General features: G+C 49.5%; 1 protein-coding gene across 4 annotated transcripts in view; it reads left to right on the top strand.

The window, feature by feature from the left end:
• HHAT (hedgehog acyltransferase) overlaps window positions 1-13,375 on the top strand; it is a 230,201-nt gene that overhangs the window by 99,032 nt on the left and 117,794 nt on the right. For all 4 annotated transcript variants that reach the window (XM_045838575.1, XM_045838573.1, XM_045838576.1 and 1 more), the window contains one exon: window positions 1,108-1,143. In XM_045838575.1, coding sequence (XP_045694531.1) covers window positions 1,108-1,143 — 36 coding nt within the window. The remainder of the gene's footprint in view (window positions 1-1,107; window positions 1,144-13,375) is intronic.

Here is a 13,375-nt window from a genome sequence, read left to right as displayed (position 1 = left end):
CTGAGGTGCTGGGTGCTCCTGGGACGTGGGTAGGGGTGGAGCTGGAGGCTAGGGAGAGCCAGGGCCTGGGCAGTCGGCCCCCACTCCAGGTGAGTTTCTGTGTCCATTGCTCGTCGTCTGTAGAGACAGAATTAATTCGGGCCTTGTGCAGGCAGATCACTAACCCAGGAGGCCAGTCTGATGGTGGGGGGCACAACCACCACCATCCAGGGGTTTGAAGCAGTGATATAGCCAATGGACAGCAGTGTCCTGAAGCTGGCCATGCAGTCTCCTTGCTTGGGGCCGGACCCAAAGGGAGGGAAGGACTGTGTGGTTGGAGGTGCAGGGGGAACAAGCGTGCTAACCAGGGAAGCCAGGGCAGTGCGCTTTATGTGGACTCAGTAAATTTAGTGGTGTCCAGGGAAGGCTGTGGCCGGAAGCACGCCCCCAAGGCTTACTGGATGCCTGGTGTGAGGCCCCCGCTCAGTGGTAGACACACCAGTGAGGACGTGGAGCTGCTCTGCCCCCTCCCGCCTCGGGCAGACCCAGGTGGGGATGAGGTTGCTCTCCAGGGGGAAAAGCTGCAGGGACTTTGGGAGGAGTGGGGAGGACCAGAGTTGACCCTTCCCTACCCTGTTCTTCCCTTTGGCCAGTGCAGTTTTATGCTTTTAAAATACATTTCATTTATTTTTGAGTAAATGAACCTCTAAGACAATGAGTGTCACAAAAGGGCTCACCTGTTGGTAAATGGAGGGTACCTGGCCAAGCTACCCTTAGGGCCTTAGTTTCTAGAGGGAGCGTGGACTGGCCGAAACAGCTTTGCCATCATGGAGCAGTGGTTCTGCATCTGAACCACCTGCGGGTCCTGCCCAATCTCATTGCTCGAGCAAGAAATCCCCAGGATTTCAGACTCCGTGCGTCTGAGGCCGGGCCTGGGAATTTGCATTTCCAGTGGACCCCAGGTAACGCTGCTGCGGCTGCTCCCGAGGCCGCCCTTTGAGAGCAGCCATCGTAGAGTAATCCACTTGTTCATCATGCTCTGAATGTCAGTTACAGATTTTCGTTGTCAAGTCCACCATTTCCGTAGATACCTTCTACTGATACGCTTGTCTGTGTCTCCTTGAACAGGTATTTTGACGTTGGACTTCACGATTTCTTGATCAGGTAAGCCGATACTTTTTATTTTCAACGTCCTTGAACAGCATGTCTATTAGGGAGGACAAAGATGAAAATAAAGTCCGTGTTCAATATCTTGGTAAATAATGGCAGTTGTATTCCTGTCCAGAAAATACCACCAGTCGTGTTCCTTCGTGCCTCCCAGAGTCCAGCGAGATTACCCTTCCTAAACTTAAATCAAAAGAAATTTGTGTTTAAAGGGGTTTGTATCTAAAGGGAGAGGTACCCGAGAGCTCGGACAAGCTGGGTCCCAACCGCTGGGCATCTGGACAGGCAAGGAGAGCAGAGTGCCGGCCTGCAAGTGTGTGTTAAACAACACGTGCAGCCAGTTTTCCCTCCACCGACTCCAGCTTCTTAAACTGAATCTATTGTTTGTTTTACAGCCATAAAGATACAGCCTCCTCGTAATTGAAGGAGATTACAGATGGCAGTTTATATCCTAATTTATTGGTGATTTTTATCAGAGTTGGCTTATGAAGCTTATTAATTCCAAGTAGCTATTAAATCAAACAGGAAATACACCAGGAATATTAACAGTGGTGGTAAGAATATGCATGAGATTTTTTCCTGCTATCAACTTTGCTGTATTTTCTAGATTTTTTATACTGAGCATGCATTATTCTAACAAAGGTGAAAAATTACCATTAAAGTGCCTGTCAAGAATATGTGGGAAGCAGTAACGGTTGCTGAAGGACTGTAAGCTGAAGACTGTAAGCAAACACCAAATCATGTAGAGTGATGCGCTTTCTGCAAATGCCTGGCTCCAGTTGCAAATTAATTCTGACTGAGAGTCTGCCGTTAACCCACCTGTCAATCACACGTGACTCCTGGCAGAGGTGGCTCAGTTCTCCCCATGCACGGCCATCTCCCCGTGGGAAAGATGCCCTCGGTGCTCTTGGGAGGACATGAACATAGTCAGCATTACCTTCGCCCCACACCCACGGCGTGTTCGCTGTGCTGGATCGCGCATGGCGGTGTTCCATGAAAGGCCACGGGCACCTTGTCCTTTCTCGGGGGCCTCAGCCGGGGCATTGAAATGCCCTTGGCCCACCCCAGACCCAAGGCCGATGGATTGTCCTGCTTTCTCCAGGATGTCGCACACGGTGTGTAAACCACACACCTTGGCACACCGAGGGTAAATGCATTTTAGCAGGAGGGGTAAAGGGCCAGCAGCCATGGGAAAGGCAGGCATGAGCATCCATATCCAGGCCGATCAGGAAAAGCGAGCTGTCCAGGCGTACTCCTCAGGGAGCAGTGTGGATTTTCGGGTTAATGTCTCTGGTGCTTGGTACTGCTGCCATGCTACTTTCTCATCGTTCCTTGCCGTGGGCGCAAGTTTCTACTTTTCTTATTTTCTCTGGTAACTTTCCTGAGGGCATGGGGACATGACTTAATCACCTTTCCATAATTACATTGTATAGTATCAACTTTCAACAAACACTTATGGAGGAGTGAATTATTGAGTGAATGAATGAAATGAGGCAAAAAAAGGACAAGGAGGGTGAGGATAAAGATGAAGCTATTGAGACAACAAATTATTTATCCAACAAATAATCATTAAGCCTCCCACATGCCACTCACTTGGGTATATTGGGGAATACCATTATGAGAAAAACAGACTGTGATTTAAAGCTTTCCCTGAGATTGCCACTTGCCAGGCGTGTGGTGTGTCACCTGTGTGGGAAGGAAGGGCGGTCTCCCTCTGGGACCCCTCCTCCCTGTCCTTCTCCTGGGCTCCTGCCCTGTCTCGGATGTTGGGGGCACGGTGAGGGGAGGCATGGGTAAGTGCCTCTAATAAACTGGTGCTGAGATCCCCCTGCCCTTTTTTGTGGGTACTGGTGAGATGCCCTACTAGTCACCTGAATCTGTGTTTTGTGCACCGAGCAGTGAGGGAGTAAGGCTTCTCTCTGCCCTGCCGTCTCTCAGCCGTTTCCTCTCCCCAGTCTGGTAGGCACAGAGCAAATAACAGGCCCCCTGCTTCTCCAATTGGGGAAGAGAGGGCACTTCCCCCTTCTGTGAGGAGGTCTCTTCATCACCCCGCCCATGACAGCACTCCCCTCTAAGCCAAGAATTTAAGGACCCCAAGCACCCTTCCTTGGTCACCTGCCCAGCTCAGGAGAAGAGTGGGAGTGGGGGAGGCGGTTCCCAGGAGGGGTCAGACCTCCATCTCTTAGAAATCCCAGGATGGGGGTGGAGGCATCACCTCTTTATTTATAGCCACCCCCCTTAAAAAACAGGTCCTTTCTGCTCCCGGTGTGGGAGGTCAAGCCTGGCACCTGCCTGAGAGCTGTTTCACTGGCACGGGACCCTGAGGCCAGGTTCAGGAAGGTGGGGGCCCGTGCCAGTGGGAGGGGAGGGGATGGCAGCAGCAGCTCAGTGAAGAAGTTAAGCTGTGAAGGGGAGGAAAGAAAGGCCCTACAACTGATGGAGAGGGAGGTTTGAGAGAGGATTTCTTCCCTTTTTAAACTGGAGCACCCCTTGCTATTTAGCAGGTCTAAGGAGTCCTTTAGACTTAGAGAAGGTGGTGTCAGATGTCTGGAGAGAAGCGAGCATGAGTGCCCGGAGAAGGAGGAAGCAGAGGCGCGGAGTGGTGCCCTGGCAACCCCGGAGAGCACTGGCAGGCATGCTCCTGTACATACGTCTCTGAAGAATAGCGCAGGGTGTTGGCAAGGCGAGGCGGCAGGCGGTACCTGAGGAATCCTCGCTCAGTTTTGACCAAGAAAAGAAAATGTGTTTCCCCTTGTAAGAGAGGGGATGGTGGAGAAGTTAGCTCCACGTACTGGCTCAAGCTGTCAGCGTGCACGCTGGTCTGCCTGCCAGGCTGTATCGAATGCTCTGCGTTTGGCGCAGCAGCAGCAGCAGCGCGCCTGAACTTAATCCGCAGCAGCATTACGCTGATGGCAGCATTACCGACTCCTCGGGAATGACATAACCTTCCGCAGGGCCAAGGGCCCCGTTTGTGATCTCAGCCTGGGCCACTGCAAGGAGAGACATGTTTCCGTTTCAGTGGATGGAGTGTCTCACTGAGCTCTGCCCAGGACGAAGCCATCACATTTAGTGAAACGTGAGCATTTTTTGGTATTGGTGTTTTATGATGACTGGAAACATTCAGTGAGCACAGTCTTTTCCCATCTTATAGGAATCACAGGAAAGACTTTTAGGAGACAATACTCCCAACTCACTTAAGAAGAAACTCAGAAGGACACTATTGACTGGAGTTCTTAATGTGTCACTCTAAGAGAAAAGGGAAAAAAGTGGCCAGCCTGGGAAAAGAGGTTATAGAAGGAAATAGCTCTGTTTCATTTGAGATAATAAGGTGGCCTGTTTAAATGAGCTTAGTTTAGTTGGGGAAAGATTGCAAGAATGCATGAATGACTCGTGAGGTTTGGCTTGGTTCTTGCTGACTGAGACAGTTTGCATTTTACCCGGAATCGTAGTGGCCCCACAGCTTTTATGAAGGCAATTTGCAATTGCTTTGAACTTGCCCACCATTGGCCCCACCATTGGCCCCACCATTGGGTGAATTGCTCGGGTTGGGGAACCGTTTTAAGTGACACAGGATGCCCTCGTGGCTTTGAAAAGAAAACCTGGAGCCATCCCACTTCCATCTTGTCTGAAAGGTTAAACTTGTCTGTTTTCCTTTTACAATTTTTCGTTGTTTATATATTTTAAAAACTAGAAAACTATTCACCTTTGTTTCCTTTTCTGTATTGTTTATATTTGGCTATTTAATCCATTTCATTTACAGATTTCAAATTAGCGAAATACATTTTCTTTACCACCACTTTCCACTTTCATTCTGAAGACGCGGTGTGAGTCATCAGTGCCGCTACTTTTGTCCTAAGTAGACGCTCTGGGTCCCTTAAGACTGGCGGAGGTGCACCGCGGGGCTCCTGCCTCTGACCCGCCCTGTGGAACAGAAGAAGGACCCTTCCTGTCCCTCCTTAGGACTGGAGAGGCCTGTCCGGGCTCTGAGCTGTTGCAGAAACAAGAGAAAAGTGGGGGAGAGAGTGGGCATGTGGTCCTGGGAGTAGGAACCAGATGGTAATAGGAAGAGAATTAGCATCTGCTAGTCCGACTAACAGCTTCGAGAAACAACAGATACATGCATGAAACCATGATGTATGTTTTTGTAGATACATATAGAAGAAAAAAACATGATGTATATATTGTTACACGGGCTTTTGAATTTTTATCCTGTAAATACAACATGGAAATCAGTGTTTTTGTCTAAGTAACTAATTTTTAGTAGTGGCCTGAAAAGCACGTGAGCTGCGGCGAGCCCGAGTTCTGCGTCTCTGTGGTCCTGACCGGGCACTGCTGGGGGCCTTTCGTGGCATCCAGCCGGAGATGAGGTTTCTTCTGCGCCTGCCTGCTGCACACTCGGGGCACTCTTGCTCAGCCTTCCTTTGCTTCCACCGTGGTATGTGCGAACCAGCAGCTAAAGTCTGTGTGGTGTCCCAGTGACAAAGTGAGTGAAGTAAAAAGTGAAGAACACGGGAGGGAAGAAAGCCAGACACCCAAACAGGCCCCACAGAGGCAGTTAATGAAAGGCGGGCAGGGTGCTGAAGAGAAGCCAGTGCACTTCCACGGGGCTGTGCCCCTTCCATGAGGGCTGTCTTCCTTCCACGGGGCTGTGCCCCTGCCACGGGGCTGTGCCCCTTCCATGAGGGCTGTCTCCCTTCCACGGGGTTGTCCCCCTTCCACGGGGCTGTCCCCCTTCCATGGGGTTGTCCCCCTTCCACGGGGCTGCCCCCCTTCCACGGGGGTGTCCCCCTTCTACAGAGGTGTCCTTCCATGGGGGTGTCCCCTTTCCATGGGTTGGTTGTCCCCTCTACCACACAACCTGTTGCATCTGCCTCCTTAGCATCTCTCACGTTGCCCTTTCCTCTCTGCTTTTGGTGAAAGGGTGGGCCCCTTTGTCTTCAGTCTGGGCTTCTTACCTCACAGAGCTGTAGTGAGGTTTAATCATAAGTGCAAATCGGTCACTCTGTGCCTGGGAACAGCAGGAACTCAGTAAAGGGACAGTTTCATCCTTCCCCTCCCCCACTTCATCTCAGAACTCTGAGTGCTGGTTTGAATCCTGGCCTCTCTCCTTCTAGCTGTGTGACTTTAGGTGGCTCACTAGCCCTTTCTGAGCCTTTGTCTATACATCGACTCCTTATCTGATGCTCTCACTTTCTCCTCAGAAGCAGCCCCATGTCCTGGGCTCACCACACTGGGTCTTAGGCTGCCTTTCCATCTCGCCTCAGCATCACTCCTCCAAGTGCAGCTGCCCGCTGGGACCCAGTGCCACTCTGTGTCCCTCCCCTGTTTCCTGGATCCTTTCCTTTGCTCATGGGTTCTCTGGGCCCAAAGTGCCCAGCCTTCCTCTTCATCCCCCAAAGGTCAGGGGCATCTGCAGGGATCCCCAAGCTCTGTTCCCAGAGGTGTAGTGGGTTTGGGTGGAGCCCCGGGGTCGGTACACTTACCACTCCCTCCAGGTGACCCTTGGGCATGGGGAAGAGTGGAACCTGGAGTTTTATAAAGAGTCCCTTTGTGCCTGTCATACGTTCCTGGATGGGGAGCTTTTTGAGGACAGGGTCTGATTCGTTTGTGGAGCCCCCACAGTGCCTCATAGTGTCTGATGTCCAGAGAGTCCTTAAAAATGTTTGAATGGATACATTTTTTAAAATGTATTGATTATGCTATTACAGTTGTCCCATTTTCCCTCCTTCACTCCCCTCCGTCCTGCACACCCCCTCCCACCCACATTCCCCCCCTTTAGTTCATGTCCATGGGTCGTACATATAAGTCCTTTGGCTTCTGCATTTCCTATACTGTTCTTACCCTCCCCCTGTCTATTTTCTACCTACCATCTGTGCTACTTATTCTCTGTACCTCTTCACCCTCTCTCCCCCTCCCACTCCCCTATTGCTAACCCTCCATGTGATCTCCATTTCTGGGGTTCTGCTCCCATTCTAGTTGTTTGCTTAGTTTGTTTTTGTTTTAGGTGTGGTTGTTAATAATTGTGAGTTTCCTGTCATTTTACTGTACATGTTTTTTTATCTTCTTTTTCTTAGCTAAGTCCCTTTAACATTTCATATAATAATGGCTTGGTGATGATGAACTCCTTTAACTTGACCTTATCTGAGAAGCACTTTATCTGCCCTCCCATTCTAAATGAAAGCTTTCCTGGATAGAGCAAACATGGATGTAGGTCTTTGCCTTTCACGACTTGGAATACTTCTTTCCAGCCCCTTCTTGCCTGTAAGGTCTCTTTTGAGAAATCAGCTAATAGTCTCATGGGAACTCCTTTGTAGTTAATTGTTGCCTTTTCTCTTGCTGCTTCTAGGATTCTCTCCTTAATTTTAATCTTGGGTAATGTAATTATGATTTGCCTTGGTGTGTGCTTCCTTGGGTCCAACTTCTTTGGGACTCTCTGAGTTTCCTGGACTTCCTGGAAGTCTATTTCCTTTGCCCTATTGGGGAAGTTCTCCTTCATTATTTGTTCAAATAAGTTTTCAACTTGTTGCTCTTCCTCTACTCCTTCTGGTACCCCTATAATTCGGATGGTGGAATGTTTAAAGATGTCCTGGAGGTTCCTAAGCCTCTCATTTTTTTGAATTCTTGTTTCTTCATTCTTTTCTGATTGGACGTTTCTTTCTTCCTTTTGGTCCACTCCATTGATTTGAGTTCCAGTTTCCTTCCCAACACTATTGGTTTTTCATGCATTTTCCTTTATTTCACTTAGCATTGCCTTCATTTTTTTCATCTAAATTGTGACCAAATTCAACCAATTCTGTGAGCATCCTGATTACCAGTGTTTTGAACTGTGCATCTGATAGGTTTGCTATCTCTTTATCACTTAGTTGTATTTTTTCTGGAACTTTGATCTGTTCTTTCATTTGGGCCATATTTTTTGTCTTGATGCACCTGTTACGTAGTGAGGTGGGAGCCCTAGGTATTCACTGGGTGGGGTAACCCATGTCGCTGGGTTGTGATACTGTATGTGGGGCAGGGGTCCGAGAGGGAACAATGGCACTTGCTCCACTCTCTGCTGGATTTCAGTCACTTCTCCTGCTTCCCACAAGCAAATTGGGCCCTTCTGGTGCTGATTCCCGGGTGGGTTGGCTTGTGTATGTTCTAGGACCCTGTGGGTCTCTCCAACGAACTCTCCTGTGAGGCTGGGAGTTTCTCCCACTGTGTCAACCCCCACAGGTGTTTCCAGTCAGTGGTTTGAGGCTTTATTTCCCCACGTTGGAGCTCTGGGTTGTATGGTCTGTCTTGCTCCCCAGTTGTTCCTCTGGGTTTACATGCACACGAATGTGGGACCACTTACTCCACCAGCCACCACTGCAGTCCTGCCAGCCAGCCACAGCCTTGCAGTGCACCCTCTCCACCCCGGCTGCCCGTCTCCGCCCCTCCTGCTGGTCTGGATGAATGTGTCTTCTTCAACTCCTTGATTGTCGGACTTCCCTACAGTTCTATTTTCTGTCAGTTCTAGTTGTTTTTTGTTTTTAAATTGTTTTTGTCCTTCTTTTGGTTGTGCAAGGAGGCACAGCGTGTCTACCTACTCCTCCATCTTGGCAGGATGTCCTGAATGGATACATTTTAATGTTCAAGAATGTGAGAGGACCTAGTAAACATCTCCTTTTCTTTTAATTTAATTACTTTATTTATAAAACCAAGTGGTCTAAACGCTGTTCTAAGAGCTGAGCTAAAATCAGTAACGAGGCAGCCCGTGTCCCTGCCTCCCGTGACTTGCATTCCAGGGCTGCAGCCAGTGCAGACAAGCTGACAAGGGAGGGAGCACGAGGGAGCCCGTGCTGTGGGGGAGGGGCCAGGTGCGAGAACCGCTTCTGCTGGGATGGGCAGGAGGGGCCCTTTGAGGCCATGGTGGCACTCCGCTGAGAGACGGGTGAGGAGGCGGAGGCAGCCGGGGAAGACCTGGGGCTCAACCACATCAGGTGGAGGGAAGGGCAAGCACAAAGGCCCTGAGGTGGAAGGAAGAACAGCTGAGGCACAGAAGGAAGGGAGCCGTGGGGCCGAGTGGGGGGCGGTGTGTGTGGTGAGGAGTCCCTGTGAGTCTGGAGGAAGAGGTGACAGCTGGACTGTGAAGAGGGCTGGCTTCTCCTTTAAATGCAGTAGGAGCCATTGGAGGGCTTTAGGTAGGGCAGCAACCCAAGCTGATTTATATTTTCCAAAACTGACTGTGACAGGCTGAGCTGGGAATGTAGTGAAATTGGGATTTTTGAACCTCAGCTGTTACCCCGCTGCTCTGCTGCAAGCTGGAGCTCGGTGACCCAGGCCTGTCCTTGCTCCTCGGGGAAGTTTCTTTGACAACCGGCTGCTGTGACAGCCACTCTGTGCTCAGTAACAATAGCCCTTGCGATCCTTTAATTTCCTTCTCTTTCTGTCTGCTTGGTGTATTGTGAAAGATGTAATTACACATGTGGACTTTAACTGGGAGGCAGCTGAATGCTGGTGGGACATGGCAACAGGCTCTCTGCAGAAGCGTGGGCAGCTGGAGACAGCGGGTTGGCGCTGGGGAGTCACGTGGGAGGGGGCTTTGCAGCTTTCTTGTGGGGATGCATAACCATCATTTCCTGGGTGCTTCCAGAAGCCCAGGCTCTCGCTCCTTTGCTGGCACTTTATCTGTGGGGTCTCTGACGGTCTAGTTCATAGCCCTCCACGCTCCTGTCTTGATGCCACTCAAGTTGGATGCCAGTCAACCCTTAGGACAGGGCCCCCTAAATCTACAAGGCCGGCTCTTTCTCCAGGGCTGCCTGGAGTGAACTCCATCTGGTTTGCTCACTAGATTGCATGCTGTGTTGGTGTACCTTCCCCTTTCTCATCAAAACACAAAGCCCTGTCCTGGCTTCTCCCATCACGGTCACTGTCGGAGACAGCATTTCTTGTCCCCCTCTGCTCCCTCAGACTCCAACACGTGCACGTGACTCGTGGCCCTTTTCTTGGTTTTGTAGACGTTTAGGACGGAGGGGCCTTGGTGCTCATGCCCCCATTATACTAATTTTCAGTTCTTAGAGGATTTCTCAGATCTGCTTTCACTTTGATCCTACTGCTACCACTTCTGAGGAAGAAGTTGTTAGAATTGTTTATCTTCATGGCTGTGCTATATTGGGTTTGTTAATTAGAAACATCCAGATTAAAAGAGTACTGAAAGAAACCTTTTATGCACTGAGAGTTGAAATGCCTAGTTCACTCTCTATCCTATATAGCATCTTTCAATACATATTCCAGTGAATAAATATAGCTTTTTAAAAAATTAAAAAGAGCCTCTGATGAATTAATTGAAAAAATTTGCAATGTAGAGACATACTTTTAAGTTTAAAAAGCTCTGAGTCAGGGATGTTACTGAGCAGGACGGGCTGTAAGATTCCTGGTCTAAACCAGTGCAGATAAGTTATTAACTTGATAGGACATTTGTTAAGTCGTGGTGGTGGTCCTTTTCTGTTTTGTTTTGTTTTCAAGAATTCTCTCCCTTATGTGTAGGCACTCTTTCTGCCTCATGGGGCTGCCATATGAAGTGGAAGCTGGAAACTAGCTTTACTTCCTTGCAACAAGGGTCTCAGGTCCCTGTTCTCCCTTGATTCAGATCCCACTGAGACTCACATGGGCGGAGGTGGGAGCTGGGGTGCATTCTGGGAGCTTAGAAGCAGTGATGTGTAGCTTTGAGAGGCAGGCGCCACGGGATGGGGCAGTTGGCAGGCACAGTAGGGCCCCTTCTGTGCAGTGGTGGCGTCATTTGTCAACAGCTCCAGACTGCAGAGCCTCCAGGTCTGGCTTTGAGACTCTCTCAGAGCTTGTGCAAACCACTGAAACTTCTTTGATACACTCCTTTCACCGTAAGACTCACTAGAGTGGGTTCTGTTATTTGCAAGTAAAATACCCGAGATAGTGGCGATGTCTAACTAGCTCTCTGCAGGGGATGGGCATGATCTTCAGTGGGCTTTGCGCATGAGCCGCATCCAGTCCACACTAGAATGAAACAAAACCACAGCTGTTTTTGCATCACCAACAGAAGCAGCCTGCAGAATGGAGAGAACATTGGATCAGATACAGAAGACCATGGCTCTGCTCTGCCTTACCGCTCTCTCGCTGCGATGGTTTTGTGCAAGTCACTTCTGAATGGGCCTTTGCTTTCTAATTTGTGAAATGAGATCATTGTGCCTGATAAACTCTCCCAGTTCCACACCCTCTGTTGAGAGGCGTTAGTGTTTTTAAAATTAGGAAAGCAGTATCTGCTGTCCAGATGTGCACTCTCCAACACAGTAGCTACCAGCCACATGTGGCTCCTTACATTTATTTTAATTTAAAATTCAGTGAAATTGCAATTTTAGTTCCTTAGGAGCAGTAGCTCATTTTAAGTGCCCACTAGCTGGCCACCACCCTGGACGCTGCAGGTAGGGAACATTTCCACCATTCTCTTGGCTGGCACCGGTCTAGACAGCGATGCCATTTGTCCAGGCAAGGCCCTGCAGAGATGCTGAGCATTCTATTGTATTTCTGCCTGCCTACCCGAACAGTCCACAGCCACCTTATTAGGCACTTAGCTTGCCCCAAATGGAGCACTTTACCTACCCTTTCTTACCTACTTTGCCTCAACCTTACTCTACCCACCATCTTAGGGAATTAAATCAAACAAATACATACCAAATGGTGAGACCGCTTATCCTAAATGCATGAGTCCATTCATGCACTCATCAGATGGTTTTAGTGTACCTTGTGGGCTGGAAACCCTCCTCAGCACTTGGAACACAGTGGTGACCAGAAAGACGTAGTTCCTAACCCCATGGAGCTTACAGTTCAGGGGCAGAGAGGCGCCTGCCGGAGCTCATGCACATATCTGGAGAAGCAGAGCAGCCGGTGCTGCCAGGAAGGACAGGCACGTGGTCCGACAAGTGCGTGTCACAGGGCACCTGACCCAGACGTGGGGCAGGGCTGACCACGGGGAGGGCTCCCTGAGGAGGAAAGCTGGCAGGGCCTGGGGGGAAGGAGACGCCCTGTGGTGGAGGAGCAGGGTACATTCCAGGAGGAAGAACAGAAAAGAGGTTTTTTTGTGGTTGCTGCACAGAATGAGTGGGCACAGTGAGGCCGGGCGGTTGTCCTGGGCCCGGCCATGCAAGGCACTGGATGCCATTTTAAAGGTCAAAGTCAGGCTTAGATTCTAGCAGGAACTTGGGAATGAGTGACTAAGGAGTATGTTGAGAAAGTGTAGCTGTATTTAAAGATTGTCGTGGATGGCTCAGTTGGTGATAGCATCATCTCATACACCAAAATGTTGGGGGTTTGATTCCCGGTCAGGGCACATGCCTAGGCTGCAGGCTCAGTCCCTGGTTGGAGCGAGTACGGGAGGCAACTTACTGATGTTTCTCTCTCATATCGATGTTTCTTTCTCTCTCTTCCTCCCTCTCTTTCTGAAATCACTAAACGTATTCTTGGGGGAAGATTAAAAAAATATATATATATGCCCGTGTCTCCTAACATGTCTAACATCCTCACTTAGACAATGGAATTGACATATGGATGGGAAGAAACTCTAAATAGCAAATGTGTAATGTAGTCTATTAACATACTGGAGCAGAAGGATCCATGGTGAGGAATATTATCACTAATATGTTAAGAATAATAGTACCAACATTTGCAATGATGCATACTCTTGCATGAACTAGAGCTGATTCATTTGTATCCAGATACCCTTTCCTGAATGAGAGAAACATGTGGCAGTGCGGTCAGTGGGCCGGAAGCTGGGCAGACGCTGCAGTCTGTAGGGATGCGGAGTTGCGGATGTACCAGGAAACAGGGGTGGTGCTGTGAGTCAGCGCAGTGATTCGCTCCTCCATCATCTGCTCGTGGGGTTGTCGAAATCCGGTGTGGTCATGGGAATGTGTTACCACTTCAAATGTCACCCGCTAACGAGTGCCACCTTGGAAACTTGGGGATGGCTCCAAGCATTGGTTAACATCCAAGATCAAGTTCTTTTGCAATGAGGATACACATACTTCAGCTGGTGCACATCAGACAGAACCCTGGCGTAAGCAGGCTGCAAGGATGGGGGCAACTTGCCACGTGGCAGGAGCTTGGTAGGGCCAGCCTAGTAGCAAGAGATCAGTGTTTGCTGAGAGTTGTGTAAAATTTGCTTTCTACATATAGTAGACACTTCCTTCATGCTCTAGGTATTTAGTACCTTTTGAACACCTTTGTGGCTTTAAGGGAA

Source organism: Phyllostomus hastatus, unplaced genomic scaffold, assembly GCF_019186645.2.
Source record: "Phyllostomus hastatus isolate PE091 unplaced genomic scaffold, TTU_PhHast_1.1 phas_contig_283, whole genome shotgun sequence".
In the NCBI taxonomy this organism is placed as follows: Eukaryota; Metazoa; Chordata; class Mammalia; order Chiroptera; family Phyllostomidae; genus Phyllostomus; species Phyllostomus hastatus.
This window is presented reverse-complemented; position numbering and strand designations above follow the sequence as displayed.